The 23,026-nt window shown below is 36.8% G+C and overlaps 1 protein-coding gene across 2 annotated transcripts in view; it reads right to left on the bottom strand.

Annotated features, from left to right (window-relative positions):
- Positions 1 to 23,026, bottom strand: part of LOC119787970 (rho GTPase-activating protein 26-like) — a 126,705-nt gene that overhangs the window by 5,378 nt on the left and 98,301 nt on the right. The window contains exons 18-23 of one of the 2 annotated variants that reach the window (XM_038292072.1): positions 15,931 to 16,090; positions 15,344 to 15,488; positions 14,533 to 14,710; positions 4,203 to 4,238; positions 3,985 to 4,095; positions 71 to 162 (exon numbers count right to left, since the gene is read on the bottom strand). In XM_038292072.1, coding sequence (XP_038148000.1) covers positions 71 to 162; positions 3,985 to 4,095; positions 4,203 to 4,238; positions 14,533 to 14,710; positions 15,344 to 15,488; positions 15,931 to 16,090 — 722 coding nt within the window. The remainder of the gene's footprint in view (positions 1 to 70; positions 163 to 3,984; positions 4,096 to 4,202; positions 4,239 to 14,532; positions 14,711 to 15,343; positions 15,489 to 15,930; positions 16,091 to 23,026) is intronic. The other variant, XM_038292073.1, reaches the window with a different exon arrangement.

The raw sequence follows: 23,026 nt of genomic DNA, 5'->3' as shown, positions 1-23,026 counted from the left end.
GAACTTGTGTAACGCCAACACACATCCTGTCTTCCTCCTCCACTGCTGCCAGCGCCGACGTCTGACTCACCGTTCTCAAAGACGGTCCCGGCGATGAAGGACAGCTCCGAGTCGTGCTCTGCCTTGCAAGCGTAGAGCGCTCGAGCCTTCCTGCCTGTGATGCTGGAAGAGAAAAGAGAAACATCATCAAAAGATTGCCGTCATGTTTTTCTTCTTCGCTTTTGCAAACTAACCTCAGCTAATAAGATTAGCCATGCATTTTATTCAATTTAACTGCTATTTTTGTTTATTAAAATCTGCTATATATCATCCTATTAACTGTTTGAAACCACCGACAAAGATTTCTAAAAATATTTAAAATAAATGCATCTATTATTGCTGAGAGGAGATCTAATATTCAGTTTAGAATTAGATACAATTTTAAAAAATTATGCTTTTTTTCATACTTAGTGGTGCTGCTTTTGTTGCTATTTCAAATTCATTTTAAATAATACTTCCTAAAGATTCATTTTCATTTGTTTCATTTAATTTTGAAGAGTTGTATTGCTCTCCTGAGGTATAAATAAAACAGGACTGGGTTTGGCATTTATGGTATGGCTTATCAATATCGGAATACATTTATTGTCACAATAAGAATTTTGAATTATTGTCTAAATAATAAATTGGAATTAATTATGTTTAAAAACTTCCAAAAAAACGGATGAATGTTATAACAATATATTTAGTTTTATTTTGTCCTTTATTTTTGTTTTTCATTAAGGGATTGATACATTTGAAGAATATGATTCAATTTGGTCACTGTAAGATGTTTAGTGATAAAAATCTCATCTCTTTATGTAACTTCTGTCCCGAAGTTTCCTGTTTTTAATTAATTAGTTTTCAGCAGCAGCATTTTTGGAGCTATGATTGCTTTAGCATCCAATCACAGCCATACAGCTACCTGAGAAAGACTCTAAAGAAGTAATGATCACTTTTTCTTCTTCACTTTTATCTTCATCATAATAGCACCACAAAATATCACGATTTAAAGCCCCCATCGCCGAGCCCTAAACAGGACAGATTCCTTTACTGTTTGCCACTCTACAAAACAGGAAGGACAAGAAAACATAACTTTTAAGATGTGCTGATACCTTTATGCATTTTGGCTGCTAGAAAAAGAAAAATACAAAAGATACCTGCTTGAATTTCCTCATACCTATAGTCAGAGCAATCCTTTAACTGTAACTGTAACAAAAGGTCGGAGGAGGAATCATGTTTTTTTTTTTTTACCATTAAGTCAGCAGCATTATGAAGGAAGAAGTACAAAACTCCAAAGGTGGAAAGAGGGGAGCTGCAGCAAAGACTTCCAGCTTGAGGACACCAGGCTCCCATAAAAACTAATTTAGGATGCATTTATGTCTGCCCTACTACCCTAGATACTTAGCAAGATCATTTTCAATAAAATAAACTTTTGGTTTAAAAGGCAACTGGAGAAGATCCAGTCGTGAAAGAAAGGATGAATGTGGGAAAACCATGTAATGCTGACCTAGCATTGGAGACTCTATGATGTTGGGCCAGTTTCTCTCCAAAAGAGCCAGAAACATCTGTCAGGGTGCACATCATCATAAAATATGTTGGTTTTTCTACAGAATCAGGTTCAATATGCACAAAAAAAAAAAAAAAACACTGACTAGATACCAAGGATATATATTCAGTTTTTTTCACACATCTACAGTGAACCAGGCCAGCAAGTGGGAGGGGGTGTCCCATAAACAGCATTCTGAGGGTAAGGTTACCGTGGGTTCACAAAGAGAACCAGGTGTTAGCAGCTCCTCTGGTAGCACCAGACACTCCGGTCTTCAAATGTGAAGCATCCAAACACAACCTGACATGGGCCAAGGCTGCACCCAGGTTTTTTTTTACTACTATTTAAATAGAGAGGCTTATATAAGAAAGACTGCTGCTTGACCTGTGCACAAAAATAGGTCGGAGCGCCTCCTTGATCCAAGATGTAATGGCCAACTTCTGAGTCAGATTTTGAGTGATCTCCTTTCATATGGAAGGCCAGGGGTCATGTCATGTTTAAGGTCACAGAAGCATTTCCCAAATAAGTAGCTGAAAATCGCTTTTATTACCACTAGAATGAAATTGCCCCCACAGGTGAAGATAAAAGGTTTATCCTAGAGGCCAAAAAATTCCTCTCTTGTTGCTGCATGTTTACAGATTACAAAATTCTAGCATATTTACCAACTGCTGTTCAAAGATCTTATATATTTTCTACAAATAACTAAAAAAATCCATTTAGGTAAACATTTAAGCTCAAAATGACTTTAAAACAGCGATGCTAAGAGTGAAGTGGACAATATGTAAGGCAAGATTCCAAGGCAAGTTTTTGGCGTTTAGACCAGGTTAAGAAAAACAGAGTTATTATCCTGCAGTAAATAAAGATACTTTAAAGCACAACATCTTATCTGGCCAAGCTCCATCAGATATCTGATTGTTCCTTATGTTCCTAACAGAGCACTTTGCTCTCAATCTGCAGGTTTACTAGTGGATCCTAGAATTTCTAAAAATAGAATGGGAGGCAGATCTTTTAGTTATCAGGCTCCTCTCCTGTGGAACCAACTACCAGTTTTAGTCCGTGAGGCAGACACCCTGTCTACTTTTAAGGCTAGGCTTAAAACTTTCCTTTTTGATAAAGCTTGTAGTTAGAGCGGCTCAGGTTATCCTGAGCTATCTCTATAGTTATGCTGCTATAGGCTTAGACTGCTGGAGGACATAGGGACCACTATTTCATCATTCTGCTTCATTCTCTCTCTATTCTCCTATTCTGCAGAATCTCTTAGTTCAATCTCTAATGTTCTGCTCTCTCTGCTTTTCCTCAGAGTAGCTTTGCCTCCTCTGTTCCTGTTTTGCTGTGACTCCATCCTGGAGAGAAATATTAGCTGTGCTGCTGCCATCAACACCCTTGTTTATAGATGCTGGAGATTGGCCTGTTTTCCAGTGTAGTCCTGTTTCCCTGACTGTGACTAACTGGATGTGCTTTCTTCGTCCTCTGTCATGGGAGCTGGCTCAGAGCTCGTCTGCCTGGCTGTGTGTTTCCTGGACGGGGCCGCCTTCTACAGCTGCTTTTTCTATCTCTGCTTCTATCTCCTTGAACCCCAGTTGGCCTCAGCAGATGGCCGCTCACACTGAGCCTGGTTCTGCTGGAGGTTTCTTCCTGTTAAAAGGGAGTTTTTCCTCTCCACTGTCGCTACAAGCATGCTTAGTGTGAGGGATTGTATTTGAGTCAATGAGTCAATGCAATTAACTTGTTTTCCTTAGATAGAAAACTTTGACTCAATTTGACTGTATGATCTGGTTGTAAAATGACATGTGTTGTGAATTGGCGCTATATAAATAAACTAAATTGAATTGTATTGAATTGAATTGAATCTGTGATGCTGTGGTTAGTTTTACAAATATGTAGAAGCTAAGATTTTTAATATTATCTTTGGCAGCCAGAGGTTAATGGTGACCGTTTCTGTTTACAATATTGTCTAAAACAAGAACAAGAAACAGACATTATCTATCTGTAGATCTCAGTAAAGTCTAAAACCTCTATAAATGACATTCAACTTAGTTAAAAGTTGCTATAAACCAAATTGACATGATTTCAATAGTGTTATTTATATATGGATCTAAACTTGAAGCTGTTATTTTTTCCTTATTTTGGATAGAGAGAAGCAAATAAAAGATAACAGAAGCAAAAAAAGCTTCTTTCTCAATACTTTGTTGCAATGAGCAACATAGTAGCTGTTTTTTGTTTGCTTTGTATTTGGCAGCTGACAGGAAATGGAGTGGGGGGGGCAGAGAGAGAGGGAGGGAGAGAGACGGAGAAAGAGCGAGAGAGAGAGAAGAGGCAGCAAAGGTCAAGTCAAACCCGTGACGTCGAGGACTGAGGCCTCTGTACATGGGTCAGGCTCTCTAGCCCTGTGCACCGGCCGCACCCCAACATGCTCTGACCTGACAGGAGAGGAGTCACTGGACGCAGAGGAGACGGGCTGTGGACTCGAAGGCGCTGAGAACATTGGCCAGGAGGGAGAGCGTGGCGAGGTGGGGCTGGGAGACGCCGCACTGACAAGCAGAATCCACAAACATATTCAACAGATGGATAAAAAACTACTTCCTGGTTGCAAACTGTCAACTTCACATGAGGAAAACAAGTCAGAGAAGTTTCTTACATTGTTGGTATGCTGCCCCGACTTTTTGGGTTCAGTCTAAAAACACAGAATAGAATAATAATTACACAATTTTCTGAGCTTTGAAAAGTGTCTGAATTTAAACCTAAAGTTTTAATAAATGTTTTGTTTCATACAGGACGAGCTTTTAGAGGATCCATGTTTGTTTACAGATATAAGTGCTTAGTGAAACCTGCAATAGGTTCAATAAAATATAAAACATTTTACTTCAAGGAGGATTTTCAGATACATTATTCACTTCAAGAGTCATACTTTTTTACTTTTAGTGTCTAGTAGCTGTTTTATCCCATGGAAGTCTCCTCCAAAGGAAGCTGTTTTTCTCCTGACTTGTCAAACCTGTGCAGGATCTTCCAGGCTGATCTGACAAGCTCTGAAGAAATATAGTTACACAGATTTATTACCAGTTATCATGGTCACTGCTATCCTATTAGCTTAGGGCTCCGCAACCTGCGGCTTGGCTATAAAAAGGCAAGTCATGTAGTATAATAACAAAAACACTCTTAGAAAGTGTCGTTTTTTTTTTTTTTCATTAACTTTTTTCATTAACTTTTTTTTTTACATCAAACAATACCTTACATAAGAAAATCCATGATTCATCTTTATGAGACTTAATGATCTTCCTTATTTAAAAGCTAATAATACTAATAAAAGAGTCAGTTGTTTAAACATTTTACAGATTTCCTATAATAGATATTCAGCAAAAATGATAAATGGTCTTTAATTAAGAGGTTACATAATATTTGGGTCTCCAAATGACTTTTATTCAGCAGGACACGGGGCAGAATGGCTCTTTGGATTTTAAATTTGCAGACCAATAATTATTAATTTAAACTGCTCTTTTTGCCAATGTCGAATAATGATGCTGCTATTCAACGACTTTTCAAAGTAAATATTCAAAACAGTGGAAGAAGTTGGCATCTATTGTGTATTTCTACTTAAATATGTTTCAATGTTATCAGGAGGTAAATATCTTTTTTTTGCAGCTAGTAACTGGTTGTCTCTTTCTGGGATGATCTGTATATATATATATATATTAGTGCTGTCAATCGATTAAATGTTTTTAATCGCGATTAATTGCATCAATGCCTAAGTTAACTCGCGATTAATCGCATTTTAATCGCACATTTTTTTTCTGATTGAAAATCATTTAAATACTCTCAATGACATACAAAAAAATACATACAGGCTAGGTTTGTGCCAATGTTCTTTTTTTTTTATGAAAACAGGTCACAGACACTGATTTATGCCATAGAAACATATGGCAAGAAGATGGGGAGGCATGTAGCAAAAAATAACAAATATGTAGCCAAAAAAAGGCCCTTAAAACAGGCTGATGTAAAAGACAGTCTTTACAGTTAATACAGTCTTTTGAACAAAGACAAGCATTTTACCCTACTGCTATAAAATGTAGTACAGTTAACATTAGATGTCAATTAACCAAGATAATAATGAACAATTTTCAATCAATACATCAAAATCAATAGACCGACATCACTAGATGGAGGTAGTCTATGCTCTAGAAAGTTACTTTTGAGCCTCTTAACAAAAATGAGAACACACCCACCCACACACACACACACACACACACGATACCGACCTGTGGCGTACACAGACAGCAAGAGTGCCGTAGCAGATTCCATTTCACCTCAGTAATCTGTTTTCTCAGCGTATTTCAGGTTGCTACTAGTTACCAGACACTCAACTTGTTTGTTGGTGGTGGGGCTTAAAGAAAAGGCACTAGCGTCACCCAGTGTATGAGCGTCTTTTTCCCTTGAGGAGCTCCGCTCTCGAAGCCTATGAGAAATGCATAGACTGGGGGAAAATAGCCCTGCCTTCTCGCAGGCTGCAGCGGGATGCAAGGGCGCAGATAGCGTGTACGTCAGGGGTGTTCTGACGTACACAGATTCGAATGACCCTCAATCCGTCCCCCCCACTTTTATTAAAAAAGAAAAAAATAAATAAATAAATAAACATACGGCGAAACTCACAGAAAATCAAAAAGCTTTTACTAATTTACTGCTTTGCAACAACAACATCAAACAGTCAGATCATAGACGGGCAATCGTTTTGTCTAACTGCAGGCTGCCTGCGTCGTAGAGATTCTAATCTAAAAGTTATCCTGTCTCTGGCGTTTACGTCTCGAGCTGGTTTCCATGGTTACTCAGACAGACAGTAGTGGCGGGACAGTTCCCAATTCCGGAGTCCGGACATCAACATGAGGCCAGCCAAACCGAAAAAACAGAAAACAATTGCATCCTTTTTTCGAAAAGCACCAACTGTAAGTAAACTGTTCATTGCGGTATCATATCGCCTTGCATTTTTTTGGTTGTCTGTTCGATGTTGCCGTGGAAAAAAGAGTAGAAACGGTCAGTGAGAATAGCGTGAAGAGAGGTGCCAATGTCATAAGGCGGGAGGCAGGGGGAATCGACTGGCATTTATTTATTTATAATTAAATCGACTGTTCCGACTTTTTCTGGAGTTGTTGGGGGTCTTTCAGAAATGTGTAGGCTACAGTAGGCTACTTGAATCCGTATTTATGCCAAGCCAAATGGTTTAGGTTGTTACAGGTTGAATCATGAGAAAAACGAACTTCAAAACTAGACAAATTCCACTACACAGGGGCGGATTTAGGAAATTTGGGGCCCTAGGCAAAGACAGGCATGGGGCCTTCTGAATTGAGAAGACAACATATAGAACAGACCCATTATACAGATACAGAAATTTTAATAGAATAGAAATTTGAGGATGTCATGTATCTTCAAGTTTGTCTATGTCACTGTAACTCGGAGGAAAGAATCTCTCTCTCATATATATATATATATATATATATATATATATATATATATATATATATATATATATATATATATATATATATATATATATATATATATATATATATATATATATATATATATATATATATATATATGTATGTATGTATGTGTGTGTGTGTGTGTGTGTGTGTGTGTGTGTGTGTGTGTATATATAAATAAATAAAAGGTGCATGTCACAGGAAAGACTAGTGATGTTACAAATATGACAATTGCTTAAACTACAGAACAGTAAATTATTTAATCTATAATTAACATGGCCCTTAACATCCCCAGCTGTACACAATAACACACATTAAAGCAATGTTAATACAAAGCTGTAAAGCAGAGTGAGACGTTGATAATAACTTCCTTATGTTTTTTGAATGTATAAATTTAATTATAAAGGACTAAAACACCTAAAACTTATGGGTGATTTTACAACATTTAAAAGCCTGAGATTTTACTGAAATTGGGGCTACTGGGGCTCACTGGCCTTAGATGTAATGAGCAAACTGGAAGTGCTGAATACATCGCTCCAAAAAAGCACCCAGACGGTGGAGGGCATGGTCTCTGCAGTCTCAGTTGTCCAAGAGAGATTATGGGACAAAAGCAAGCCAGCCCACTTTGAGGCAGTCTTTAAGGAAGCAGTGGATATGGCTGAGAAGCTGTCTCTAGAGCCCATTGCTATCTCGAGCACATAGGCCCCCAAAGAGATATTCTGGGCCAGCACCTGCACACAGGCCAGAATCTGCTGTGGAGTACCACAGAGTGGAGTTCTACAGAGTCCTTGACAAAGTAGACACACAACTTTCTTCATTTGAGGCCATTTATTGAAAAGCCATGTAAAGTACTTATTTACAAATTTGTTTTTGTATATATGTAGGCTTTGCTGTTCGTGTTTCTGTGTGTTTACAGCCTGCACTTAAAGTCAGTCCATGTTTAAATAAAACCTTTTTTTTTTCACACGTCATGTGGCATGTTTGGTGAGTACTTGGTACCAATACATGTTATTTTCTTGCAATGATGGGCAATTAAGATTGATGGGTTGTCATAGCTGAGTAATAGCCAGTAATAGGGCTCGGGATCCACGTTGCATTGTGGGACGTCGCAGCCATACTGACTGCTACGCAAACGTAAGCATACCTCTGACACAACGTTGTTGTTGAAAGAAGAGACAGAAGTAGAGAGAAAAAAGATGTTAAAATCCCGAAAAGGATCTGGAATTTACCGGGACACATTAAATAGAGAAGCCAGGGACCGGTATGTTGACAAAATCAGCATTATTAATCATTTGGATCCATATAAAGTTCCAAACAATGAGTGGAGCACCGATGAGTGAGCGCCTATACTTCAAAACAGTTCCGAAGCTACAAGTCCTTGGAGTCTCATATGCGGTTCATGAATGGATGGGTTCAGGAGCTGCAGATCATAAAGCCAGCAAACAGTGGGAACAGAGTAATTCGTACGAAGGTAAGCTGTGATCAGACGAGCTCTGGAACCTGCTAGTTTAGCAACTGCTAACCGCTAGTGCTAACAACCACTCACGCATGTAATGTACTTTTAACTAGCTGCTATGTGTTTCAAAGGTGTAGTTAGTAACGTTAACTGCCAACCCTCCGGGTTTCTCACGTATTTGAGCCTTTTCCCGCTGCCGTTTTTATTATTTTCCCGTAAAAGATCCCAACTTTGAAGGAAAGAAACAAAGTAGGCTATAAAATAAAACCGTGCATCTTTAACTTACCAGAATGAAAATGCAGGGAACACAGTCTCAATGACATTGGAATATTGTGGAAAGTTATGTTCGGTCGTCTTACAGCTGCGATCCAAGCTAGCGCTTGGTCTCCATGGTTACGCCTCCAGTCAGGAAAGCGGTGGAAAGTTAACCCATTTTCTATGTTTCCATGGCGATCATGTGTTGAGCTGTTACAGCCCACAATACAGCAACGGTTTACCATGGTTGAAATCAAGTTAAGGTGAAGTTAATCAAATTAAAACACGGCTGAGAGGGAGTACAGTACGTGGTAGTCATAGGCAGTAGTCTGAGCCGCGGTAAAAGACGCATTCAACATGGCGGCGACGCGAAGTGCTTACGTCACGACGACCAAGCCCTATAGTAACTGTCCCCCACAGTTTCAAAAACCTATCTGCGCCCCTGGCGGGATGTACTTGGAAAATTGTACCATAAAACCACATAGCGTTAATCTAACGTTAAAAAAATTATCGCCGTTAAAATGGCCTCGCATTAACACGATAATAACGCAATAATTTTGATAGCAAAAAAAAAAAAAAAATATATATATATATATATATATATATATATATATATATATATATATATATATATATATATACATATATATATATATACACAGAAGAGCTATATGTGTATATATTTTATCTCTTTTTTATTTATTTATTTTTATTATCTTTATTATCTTGTGTTGTTGGATGTGTGTGTGTATATATATATATATATATATATATATATATATATATATATATATATATATATATATAAAACTGTAACTGGAGCGTGTAGCTAAAGTCATTTCCCTGGGATTATTAAAGTATTTCTGATTCTGATGATTGGAGCACCACATAGTAATATTAATAATTGAACTTTATTGATCTTGCACTAGAGAAATGTACCTCTGCATTTAACCCATCCCCTTGGGGAGTACTGTAGGGTAAAGGGTCTTTACTCAGGCGCACCAGAGTCGAGGTTGTGGGGAACAAAACTAAACTGGTTGATATTTTTTCAAACAAAACAAAAGCGTTTAGCAATAAAAAGTTAGTAAACAACGCCGTCCTTGTTCGTATTTAGTCTTATATCTCTGTGGACTGACATGCCGCTGACCACAACACCTACAGTACCCAGAAAATGACCCTTTAGATACTTAATAGAAAGTCCCTGCTGTCAACCTGGTCTAGTGAAATACTTGCTCAATAAGACATTAAGAGTTGTCCTCATCTTTTCTCTGTTGATCATTAAACTACACCTTAGCGAATTTGACATTTCATTTAGAAAGAGAGCATCAAAAAACAAGCTCTAAAATAAATGTACCAAACAGTATTAATATTTTATAAAGGCTCCAGAGGAAACTCCAGTAAGAAAACAGGATGAATCTAAGCAGCTTCTAACTACCTTCATGCTTCACATTAAGGCTGATATTAGGTACTATTCATGTAACTGGCCTAACAAACAGGATGCTTTCTTTTTAGCTAAACAAACTGTGCAGCAGTTGTGCCCAACATGAGGGAAACTATATGGTAATCTCATTTCCAAATGGTCCGTCACCATGGCACTGCAAAATATAATTCACTCATCCATCTGAGCAAGCTGTCAGCCTCCACCGATAAATTTGTCATGCTGTCCATCTAATCTGCTGCAACAAGTTGTTGACGATCTCGCATTTAAGAACAGCTTGAGGAAAAAGTGACACTAGTTTATCCGCTTCTGCTGTGACATTCACTTATCCTGGTTACCTTTCCTACTGAAGCAGCCATCAGTGAGAACTTAGTCAGCAGTGGGATGAGGAAACAACACTTCACTCCCACAATGCAACTCTGACAAACGCAGGAAGCCTTTTGTGTGTTATTCTTGACTGCATGACAGAGGATTTTTTTTTTTTGTCTGAAGCCTTTTCATATTTGTTATTGCATTGTTCATGTGAGCAAGCTTCAACAGGCGTTAAAGCGAGAGGGAGGCGACATCTATTTATTTACTTACCAGGACATTTCAATAGTGAAATATTTGTGGAGAATAGCCTAAGTGAGGCAAGAAAGAGTCTGTGTTTGCACACCGTTTAACATGTGGTACTAATTATACAACAAAAATCTAGTTGCCAATTCATATATCAAAATCAGGCAGGGAAATTAATCTGTTTTGGACCTAAGTAGAGGTCCTTGAAAAAAAAAGTCCTCTTCATATGTGGACAAGCTGGCAGGGGAAGTAGACCTAGTAGGGGAAGTAGACAGGGGAAGTAGATCTGCATTTGATTATTGTTTTAGAATTAGAGGGAAATGAAAAAATCTGATTGCAATAAATTCAGCTGTGCAAAGAACTGCATAAACTTCTACCTGAGTTATTTACTTTAACATCTAAAAATGTGCATGGTTGTTTTTTCAAACTGAGCCTTTCAAATATTTGAAAAATTCATGCCATAAAGAGCATAAAGTCATAAAAAAATAGAGATCACTAGTGCCTCATATGGGTGTGTTTGTTTCCAAATTTTTTGACATTTCACTTCCCATCCAGGAAGCTTTTTCAATTCAATATGTCAGGTATGGCGTTAAGGTCGAGGTTTTATAAAGTAGCCCAACAAAGTCTTGTTTTTGTTTTGAAAACATGCAAATTGGAAAAGGCGAAGGGCTCCACCTATTTGGAATGGGGGTCATTTGGCTTCTTTTGTAAGCCTGCAATATCCCATAACTAGGGGTGTAAATAATAATTGTTTTGTATCTATGCATCAATTCAACAGCCGACAATCCGATGCATCGACACGTCCGCAAGAGTATCGATTCATGTTTTTTTTTTATCCATTTACTCCTGGACGTAATTCTGACTCCCTTGCTGTGGTGGCGCTAAACCTATTTTGCCCTCCTACCTCGCTTTCTTCAGCCACTACCCTCTTTCTGCTTGAAGTATTGTTTGACCCAAGGCCTTTCAGAATCTATAACACAGAGGCATTATTATTTTTCAGTGAATGAGGTTTTCATAGGCCTAGGTGGAGTACAACTTTGCTACTTCTGTTGTTTGCTGTTGTTTCTCAAATAAAATGCATAACGATATTACAGCTGCCGTTGATTTATTTCAAATTTGAAACATTTTTTAGCCTTTAAGGTTAAAAAGAAATTAACCAATTAATCGAATCGAATTATATCGTGGTGTATTCTTGAGTATCGAAAATAATCGAATCGCTGGGTGAGGAAATTGATACTGAATCAAATCGCCATGACGGATGGGATTTACACCCCTACCCATAACCATCTAAGTGTCAGAAAGATTACTGCGATGATTACAGGAAGGTATTAACTCCATTGCTGCATTGTAGGTTTTTTGCGATGACATTTATTTATTTGTTATATTTCTTTTGGTCACTTTTCTGGTCACTTTAGTTTATTCTTTGTCAGTATTTAATAACATAATCCAGGTCTCTTAAGTTATTTTTCCTTAAAACAATTCTGTTATGGTTAAATAAATATTTAATTGGAAGTCTGTGTTTGTGTTCTTTATTAAAATTAAATCATTTAGCAATATCATAAAAAGTCCAGGCAGAGCTGCACATAAAATATGGTTTCAAATCTTTTCAATAATTATCGATATCGATCAATATGCATTTTTTTTATTTTTATCGATAAGCTTTTTTTCTATATCGCCCAGGCCTAGTTCCAATCAGGGAAAACCAACATATCAGTTAAACATTATGAAGGAGGCAGATCAACGAATCCTGTAGCTTTGGTGTAGGAAAATACTGTGCTGCTTATCTGTTGCACTCATTGATCAGTGCATGCTTTTGTTTTTCTTCTAGAAATCTCAGTCTCTGTGTTTCTAAATGCAGATGCACCTGTTTTTAGTCAAAAATGGTGGTTAAAATGCCTATCATGTGCAAAAGACAACACAAAACACCCACTTTTACTACAACTGGATAAAAACTAATCAGTCCTGAAGAAAAACAATAAACATTTATTTGATTTTTCGCTCTTAAAATCCAAAAACCAAATAACATAAAAAGAAAACCTGCAGAAGATAAAAAATGATTATGAAAAACCATCAGATCTGTAACTTTAGAGCAAGGCACCATGCAGAGGCAAATAAAAAAAGATAGTGGATTAAAAAACAGACGCAGCTGCAGGAAGAACATTAGGAGAGCTATGGTAGACCCAGTTCCTCTTACAACAGCCCTAAAAGTCTAAAGTAGAACATGAGCCAACTACCCGCTAGTGCCAATAAATCCATCTGTAAACACTCTTTCCCTTCTTAATGTCTCATTAGCCGAGTCTGTCAAATGTGGCCGGGCAGCCACCCGTACACAGACAGAAAGCATGGCTGAAACAGCGCCAACAAATAAAGGAGAGAATAATATTGAAAACAAAACAACAACAAACAAATGAGGAAGAAAAGTACAAAGCTAGTGGCATCAAAGACGATAAACACTGAATATAAAGGAATAAAGGGATTCTTTTATATTTTATTCTATCTTAAAAAGGTGTTTTTTTTAAGAATCTTGTGTTTTATTTTACCTTGAAATAAATAAATAGTTCTGTCAAATTGTTGCCCTCTACATCAAAGAGATTTTTACGCAAGTTGAAGAAATGAAGCCCCTCAAAAAGGTATTCTTTGATTTTTTTTTTTAAATATATATATAAGATATTTGTTTTACTTTCCAACCTTTTTTAATCATTTTACAGTTAGCTTTGTGGTTTTATACTGAGAGAGTTCTCCAGTTAGGTTGGGCTCAGAGAGCTGATGGTGGTTTTCAAGGAAAACCCTCCAGCAGCTGTTTTCAGCAACAGTTGCTGAGTTCAGGGACTGCCAACTTTCCGGTTTCATGCATTGCCTGGTTGTTCACAAAGTCTCTGCCACTCCGACAGCTGAGGATGCCAGAAAACTCAATCTCTTGCCATTGAATGCACAGTCTCTGTAAACAAACAAGGGCTGAACATCGTGATTAAAATTCCCTTAAAAAAAACTAATCTAGTGTTTTGTTCATGTGGTGCTTGAGAGAAATTAAAAAATCTGAATTAAAGATCATTTTTGTTTTACAACATGAGGAAAACCTGACATTTAATTATATTACCTCATTGTCATTTTGCCAAGTCAGTAAACTAATCCTGGTTTAACTACATTAATAAAAAATATATAAAGACATCCTATGTGCATAGCTTATAAAGAGAGCATATAAATACAAAGTATATCTGTTAATACAGCTCAATGAAAGGTATCCAACAATTTGCAATTGGTTATATTCATTTAAGAAAAGAGTAAAGACTTTATAGAAACCAACACAAAGTAGTTTACAAAGAGAAAACCTACCTTTTATTTTTCAAAAAAGGTAAAAGTGCAGCACTTATTTTGAACCTTTTATAATAATATAAAGTATCTTTATATGTTGTTGCTGATTTTAAAACCAAATCGTTACAATTGCAAATCTAGAAATTGAAACTTGTCCTTGGTCCCATTGGATGGAGAGCTTCTTTTTCAAATCTTCCTATAGATTCTGAGCTGGATTGTAGCCTAGACCATTTTAACACATAAATGTGCTTTGATCTAAACTATTAATTTCTGCTCTAGTTCTATGTTTGGGTTCACTGTGAACCTCAGCCTCAGGCTCGTCTCTGTGACTCCCTTGTTAATTCACCTTCTCTTTCCATCTAACCTGATCAGCAGCCTTCATCCAGCGGACAATCAGCATCTCCACATTATGATACCACTGTGACCATGTATTGCGGTGAGGATGTTGTGTTGAAGTGTTTCGCACTCGGTATTGACTCACAGTGAGCTGGGTCGGACTTGCCGACTGTCTTGCTCTCCATCATTGCTGGTCAGACTGTGTCTCCAGGTTCGATTGTTGCTTCCCGTGCTGCTACTGCTGCTGCTGCTGCTGTTACAGTTTGCAGAGGAAGACGCCGGTGGCTGGAGGTCAGTGTTTCCAACACTGTTCCTCTTTTCACCTACAAAAATAAAGCTTGATTTTCAATATTCTGTTATTTTTATACACTTTTCTAAGGTCCCCACTGTGTGACAACTGCTGCTATAACCTTTTGCTGCTATAACACCACAATTTCCCCACTATGGGACAATAATCAGAATCAGAATCAGGTTTATTATAAAGAGATTTTCTAATTCAGAATCAGAATCGGGTTTATTATAAAGAGATTTTCTATTCTATTCTAAGCAAACTAAATGCGTGTACTGTGTGCTTTGTCTTTCCGACATGGACACATAAAATTGAACAATTTTTTTGCAAGATGACATTTGCTATGAAAAAACAGTCAAAGAAGAGAAGCAAGAGGATTAGGGCCACTGAAAAAAAAAAAGTGAACTGATTTTTAAACTTTATTTCAGTTTAACATGGGAAAAAAGTCAGAATTCTGAGATTAAAGTCAGAATTCTGAGAAAAAAGTCAGAATTCTGACATTAAAGTCAGAATTCTGACTTTTTTTCCATACTATACTGAAAAAAAAAAAAAAAATCAGTTAACTTTTTTTTTTTTTCTTCCAGTGGCCCTAATCCTCTTCCGTATATACAAAGTCCAGAAAAGTGGAAAACTATAATATAAAATGTGTTTTTTGCTTGGGGCTCACCTTTCTGAGAATGTGTTGGGGTGTGGAAGAGAGTGAGAGGCCTCTCGCTACAAGATGGTGGTTTACTATCAGTGCTTGTTCTCCTCATCGGCTCAGGCTGCATGTTTGTTGAATTGCCTGTTGAACTTGGCACGTCCCTGAATATCTATAAACAGAAAAAATAAAAACCATATATACCTATTCATTTTATTCAAACAATGTGTCACATTATAACTGTTGAGTTTAAAAGCAGTGTGTATGTATGAGCAACTTATGACAAAATTGACTTCCTGGAACTTAAATAAATTAATATCATGAGACAATGATTTCCTGCACATTTTCCTGTGCATGTCATAATGCATGCATGCAGCAGAAAAATCTTTTACCTCCGTCTAAATGTTTGCTCTCTGCATTGACTGAACATTGTGTGTCCAATGGCAGGCTCTCGTGCAGACACACCGTTGCCATGGTAAAATGTGTAAGCCGCCTAAAACATGTGACTTTGGAAAGCACTTAAAGCTGATGTGAGCATGTTCACCTCCAACAATTAGGCTCAATAAATTATATTTTAAATAAGAATAATACATTCTGAATGCTCTTCCTTTTACCTTTTCATGGTGCTCTATGAGAATTTCCACCACAATATTTTGGAACTTGATGTCCATGATGGCAGCGACTGTCTCCTCCTGCGGACGGAGCAGAGTTGGACCAAAGACCACACCTAGATTGGCCACAGTCATCAGGTTCTGTTGGTGATGGCTGGCCACACTATGAGGCAAAGACAAAGAGAAAGCAGCACCGCATTGACTCATCCCTCAGTGAACTAGAATTGGCTTCTAAAAATTGATGAACAGACTGAACATAGAAGCGTATTGTTTCCTTCTGTGACACATATTGATTACAGTCCTGTTCTTCTTTTAGGTTTATTAAGTAAAAACAATGTTTAGCAAATCCTGAAAGGCAAAACATTTTAGGGTTAAAAAAAAAACTGAAGAATAGAAAAAAAAATAATAACCATAACCTTTCCTTGTTTTTTTTATGGTATTTAATTAATTGCTAAATCTATTCTATTTTAACTTTTGTTGGAAAAGTCCAATAAACCTTTGAAATATACATATACATTTATATATATATATATATATATATATATATATATATATATATATATATATATATATATATATATATATATATAACCTAGAAGTTTAATAGGAAGGTTACTCAACTTTGATTTAAGAGCAATTAAAAAATTGGTGGAGGGTTTTGTTTCCATCTATGTTCAGGGGAATTTAGTTAGTTTTGTAATTGGTTTTTCGTTTGGTTTGATAATAAACGGTCTCTGTTTGTGTGTATTTGGTTGATTCATTTATTGTTATTTATCAAAATTATCTTAAATTGTCTGAAATAAATTCCTTTTCATTCATTCATTTTCCCCCAAAGACCTTGGGATAGGTTTTGGAAAACTATTGATCCAGGTGAATTTAAAAGATAACCTTTTTCAGTGCAGAGTTGATGTTCAAATAAGGGCTGCAAACAACGATTATATTCCTAATTGATTAATGTTTCGATTATTTTCATTAATAGCATAAGGTTTAAAAGATTTATTACAAAATTAAATCAGGTGAAACTAAAACATTTCCACTCAATGAGTTCTGGATATACGGACCGATGAAAAAACTTTTTTTAAAATTTTAAATGTAAAATATTATTATTATTATTATTTTTTACAATTGTAGTATAATTACTACTGTAAGTAGGTTGCTGTTTCAGCTAAAAGCATGTTTAGAGTCTCTATATTCCAGTTAATGAATAATTGATTATGAAATTATATGAGGATAATTTCAATAATCATTAATCACGATTAATCAAATTAATTGTTTCAGCCGTAGTTCAAATATTAAGCCCTTAAACTCACCTAGTAATTGGAAAGACTTCAGTACTGAATATTGTTATCATTGTTTCAGTTTTGAGCAAACCAATGAGCATGTCTAAAATATTGTTATAAGAAAGGAATAAACACTATCATAAAATATTTATTTTGCAAACACGATTATAAATACCAAGACTCCCGTCAGCTGAGCAATCTTTGCACATGTGTTGCTTAGGGTTGTCAAAAGTATTGATACTCAAAAAGGTATTGATACTGAAAAGTTGTATCCGGATACAATACTCATTTTCAAAAGTATCGATACAGTGCTACCACCAGTGGCACCTAAACAGTCATTCATCTTATGCACAGATTAGAGGAAAATGCACTTTCTGAACACTGTGTGATTGAATAATTCTACGCACTTTTTGGTTTCAGACTTTTTTTCTGTAACAGGTGCAGCTGCTGAGAATTATTTTTGGTTTTTAACTGGTTAGGCCAGTGTTATTGTTATGTGTAAATGGCTACTAAATTTTAAAATTCTCCTTCTTGTTCATTAGTTAAACAGTGACACCTTGTGGTTAATTTGTGCTTTTATTTTGAATAACGCTAGACTTCTTCGTGTGTTTTGTGGTTCTGCACTTCCTGTTCTTGCTAAGCGTGATGAGTCAGCGTTAGATCCTGAAGAAAGCTAAAGAAAATCGTTAAAATAGCGCCCTTGGAAAGCAGAATGAGGTATGAATATGCGCAATTGTGATTTATAATAAGAAATGTTTATTTAAAAACAGTAGAACGTCATTGGTTTATTTGTTTAAAAACGAAACTGTGTGTTGACGAGCTAAGGACAACGTATTCGTATGTGTGAACATTAATGTGCCAATTTTATACAAAAGTTAAGCATATACAACAATTCTGTATTCTTTTATTTCATGCTACAGTTTTCACGGTGTCTAAAGATTAAACTGCACCCGTTTGGAACTTTTGGTTTCAGACTTTTTTTCTGTAACAGGTGCAGCTGCTGAGAATTATTTTTGGTTTTTAACTGGTTAGGCCAGTGTTATTGTTATGGACGATTTGCAACAAGATGGATGGAAAATGCTAATTGGTGATGGTGACCAGAGGGAAACAATGGCGGTAGGAAGTACAGGTGTGCTGGTCGCTCTGCTACTTTACACATTTTTTGTAAAGTCCACACTGCCGATAAAAAACTGCTATACTAAGGACACAATTTTTAATAACATTTTAAACAACTGGGTTGACAAAGAGGCGCATTGGCGCAAGCAAACAAGCAAGATCAATGGCGTTTTTGGGTATGGAGAGTACACCTTGGCTGTTACACTTGCCGTTTCAAATCGCTACCACCAAAGGAAAAAACGCAAAGAAACGCCTTGTAAGAAATCAACAAACAATGCGATGATAATATGCCTTTGCCTACTTTTGTCGGGTGACATCCACCAGTGTCCAGGTCCAACTGGTCAAACAACAGACAGAGCAAACCTTCCTGATGCGACTAACGCTACCTGTGGCTCCAGTGCATCCCCAGCGGCGGTGCTCCCAGGTGGTGTCTGCAGGGACCCGGCGATGGCTCAGGTGAACCCCTGCATCGACCTGAGATGGACCGATAGGATTGGTTCCTGTGCGGATGGTTGTTTGGATCTGCGGCGTGATTCCCCGGGGAGGCAGCGGTTCACGTACGTGGAGAGTGCATCAGCCGCTGCCGTTGTCAACCCTGAGCTTGGTGGTGCTTCTGTGCGGCGCTCGAGTCCAGACGGTCCGGGATTTCGCCGTGGTTCGCTGGGTGGACGTCCTGCAGCGACGGGTGCGTCTCCCGCGGATGTGAACGGCATGGCGGAGGGACCCAACGGAGAGAATCCTTGTGGAACCAGCGCAGTGAGCACCGCCAACATCCATAAACGCTACACAGTAAATAAAGCGATACGCATGAACCGGAAGTGGAAGGTCGTTCACACTGTAAATAATGCACGCATAATCTGGGATCATAAAGTCAAACCAAAAGGTCTCTTTGGCGGGCATTTAAATATCCGAAGCTTAAAATCAAAAAGCGAACAAATTATCCACATGATGACGGAATCAAATCTGGATTATTTCTGCCTATCTGAAACTTGGCTGCATAATAATTCCCCTACTGCTGCGCATTTAGTTCCGGGGTATGTCTCATACAGGAGAGATAGAGCTGACGGCAAAGGGGGAGGGGTAATGATTTATGTGAGAGATAACATACAGTGCAGTGAAATCCAGTGGAAAACTCCAACTGATTTAGAATGTGTTGGAGTAAATTTATCTCTTGCACCTCAGATGTCTCTCACATTAATAGTCCTATATCGACCACCATCTGCAAAGATAGACTTTTATGATAAATTCAAAGAAATTTTAAAGCAGTGTGATTTCAAAAAGGAGGTTATAGTGATGGGTGATTTCAATCTACATTGGGACAGTTACAGTACAAGGAAAAAACTTCAGCAAATTATGGATGGATTTAATTTTGTCCAGATGGTTAATGGACCGACACGGATTACAAACACTTGTAGCACTAAAATTGACTTAATCTTTACCAATCATCCTGAACGGATCACAAAATCATACAATATGTTGACTGGTCTCTCAGATCATAACATGGTGCTGATAACAAGAAAGTTAACCAGACAGCGATTCTCAGCCTATTCCGGAAAGAAGGAGTTCATTGGCATTCCAAGGAATAAACAGGAACAATTTCACACTGCAATAAGAAATATGAACTGGGACATTTTACTATTGGATAATAAACTAGAAATAATTAGTCAGAAATTCACTGAATGCTTACAGACAAAAATTTATGAATTTGCAGTGACAATTAAACACAAAAGCAGAAAGTGTTCTCTTCCCTGGCTCAGTGACGACATCAAACAATTAATGAAAGACAGAGATAATGCCCTTAAAAAAGCCAATAAGTCCAAACTATCTTGTGAGAGACAAAATTTTGTTTCATTACGGAATAAAGTGACAAGACAACTACGAAAAGCAAAGGCAGACTTTTTTATCACAATTATTAAAAACTGTCATGGAAACCCAAAAGCTATTTGGGAACAGATTAATAAATTAACAGGTAAAACTGTTCCCAGTAACAATTTAATACAGTTGAAGAACAATGGCATGCTTTTGCAGGATCAGTCTGATGTGGCACAGACACTAAATGAATATTTTGTTGATTCTGTTGAGACCATAGTCAAAAGTTTTCCTGTGAAATATAACAACATACCTGCCATTAGTTCAGAATTGTTAATTGAGCCCCCACTAAATCCAACATCTGTATCCATATCCGATGTGGAAAAGGCAATTAAACAGCTTAAGTATTCAAGAGCAAAAGACGTGTATGGGATGGACACACACATGTTAAAACGAATAGGTCAGTCAATTATTGGTCCACTAACACATATCATTAATATGTCACTAGACCAAGGGAAATTTCCTGAGCCATGGAAATTTGCTAGCGTCATTCCCATATTTAAAGGTGGCAACTCTCTTCTGACATCTAATTATCGACCTATTAGCATTTTGCCAACAGTATCTAAAGTTTTTGAAAAACTGGTTGCTAAACAAATCATTAATCATCTTAATTGCAGTTCCTTTCCTTTACACTCAATGCAGTTTGGATTTAGGGTTAATCATTCTACAGAGACGGCAACAAGTTATTTTCTGGAAAAGGTTAAATCCAATATGGACAAAGGAAGGATAGTGGGAGCAATTTTTTTAGACCTTCGTAAAGCTTTTGATACAGTTAATCATTCCATTTTACTGTACAAACTCAGTACATTTAATTTTTCCCCCAAATTAATTAGCCTCATTAGTTCATACCTTTCATCTCGTTCTCAAAGTGTAAGAATTGACCAATACAATTCCACCCCCTTACTATTATCAACTGGTGTTCCACAGGGATCAATTGTAGGACCAATTCTTTCCAGTCTATATATTAATGATTTACCATCTGTGTGCAAGAACTGTGACACTTTGATGTATGCAGACGACACAGCTATCTTGGCTTATGGAAAATCCACAGAGGAAGTTGCCGCAAAACTAACTGAGGCCATGTCACTGATGTCAACCTGGCTTGAGCAATCCTGTCTGCAACTGAACATATCTAAAACAGTTACCATGTTTTTTTCAAAAAACAACCTCATAAATATAGAACCTGAAATTTTAATATCTGGAGAAAGATTACAGGTCGTCACTGAATATAAATATTTAGGTTTACATATAGATTCGCATCTCAATTTCAAAACTCATATCCAAAAGGTTCGTAATAGGATTAAGTTTAGTTTAGCAAACTTCAGATTCATTAGGGATTTTCTTTCAACTGAAGCTGCTAAATCATATTTTTTCTCCATGATTTTATCCCATATAACATATTGTATAATAAGTTGGTCCAATACTCACTCTACTACAATAAAACCATTAGAAACATTATATAAACAAGCATTAAAAATACTGGATAAAAAACCTTACCACTACCACCATTGTAGTATTCTGAGGAAATATCAGTTACTTACCTGGAACAATCTTATCAAATTCAAAAACATCTGTTTAATTTATAAAATCAGACATGGTTTAGCACCACCTCCACTATGTGACTTTGTACAGTTCAGATCCAGTGAGGTCAGGGTAACCAGAGGGGCAGTGAGGGAAGACTGCATCCTCCCCCAGAGAAAAACAGCCTTTGGTCAGGCTGTTTTCTCAGTAAGAGCATCTCAACAATGGAACACAGTGCCAGAAACTATCAGAGACTCTTTGTCATTCTCTTCATTCAAAAAGAATGCAAAAAAATGGCTTGTAGAGAGCCAAATTTGTGGACACTAAGGTTTTTAGTGTGTATTTAAATAATTTTACAATATATTTTTAATAATTTTACATACATTTTACTTCTTGACCATAATGTTTTTATGTAATTGGTATTGTAATTTAATCTTGTGATTTTATACTTGTGTTTATTTTTAAGGTTGCCTTTTTAATATCTGGCTGGGGGACTACCGATGAAAATTAGCACTCCTTAGCTAACTCGGGTATATTTACATTGTTTTAATGTTTATTAATGTACACTGTCCCCTTTCAAATAAACAATAAATGAAAATGAAATGAATGTGTGTAAAGCATAGCCAAGGAAGGAACACTTCATTTTAATTTTGTAAGTTTTTTTATCAAGCTTGCTTAATATTGTGCATAGCATACAACCTCAGAATATTGTTTATTGTATTTATTTATCTATTTATTGTATTTTGTTTATTAATGAAAAAATTTCTGTTGAATTTTGGAGTCTTTGTTTTTATCCTTGTGGTATCGAAAATGACATCGAGTATCGAATATTTTACTTAGTATCGGTATCGAGTTGAAAAGTTTAGTATTGTGACAACCCTAGTGTTGCTACAATATAAAGGCCCCTGTTAATCTCTCAAGGTGAGATAATCCAGAAAAATCTCAGAACTCTGTTGATGTGTTAGACTAGTTTTCAGCAACCATTACAGTTCTTTACAGCTGGTTTTACATGTTTGATGCAGTTGATTGGTTTTTGTCTAAACAGCACATATTAGATTAACTATCCTTAATTTTTACAAGTTGCAATTTGCCCATGTTTGTTACTCAAGGGAAATCAAAAATATACTGAAATCAACTGCTGGAATTTCAATCTGAATTAATCTAATCCTTTTTTGATTCATTTTAGCCAGGGCTATTTTTTTTTACAAGGTCACCATGCAAATAAGTCTCCTACATACAGTAGACGTCTGCAAGGAATTCATGAAATTTCCTACAAGGACTGAAGAGAAGGTCTATTTACGAGAAAGGAGAAG

This window comes from Cyprinodon tularosa, unplaced genomic scaffold (genome assembly GCF_016077235.1).
Source record: "Cyprinodon tularosa strain WSP-4 unplaced genomic scaffold, ASM1607723v1 ctg307, whole genome shotgun sequence".
NCBI classification, from domain to species: Eukaryota; Metazoa; Chordata; class Actinopteri; order Cyprinodontiformes; family Cyprinodontidae; genus Cyprinodon; species Cyprinodon tularosa.
The sequence above is the reverse complement of the archived record's forward strand: the minus strand, read 5'-3'. Positions and strand labels throughout refer to the sequence as shown.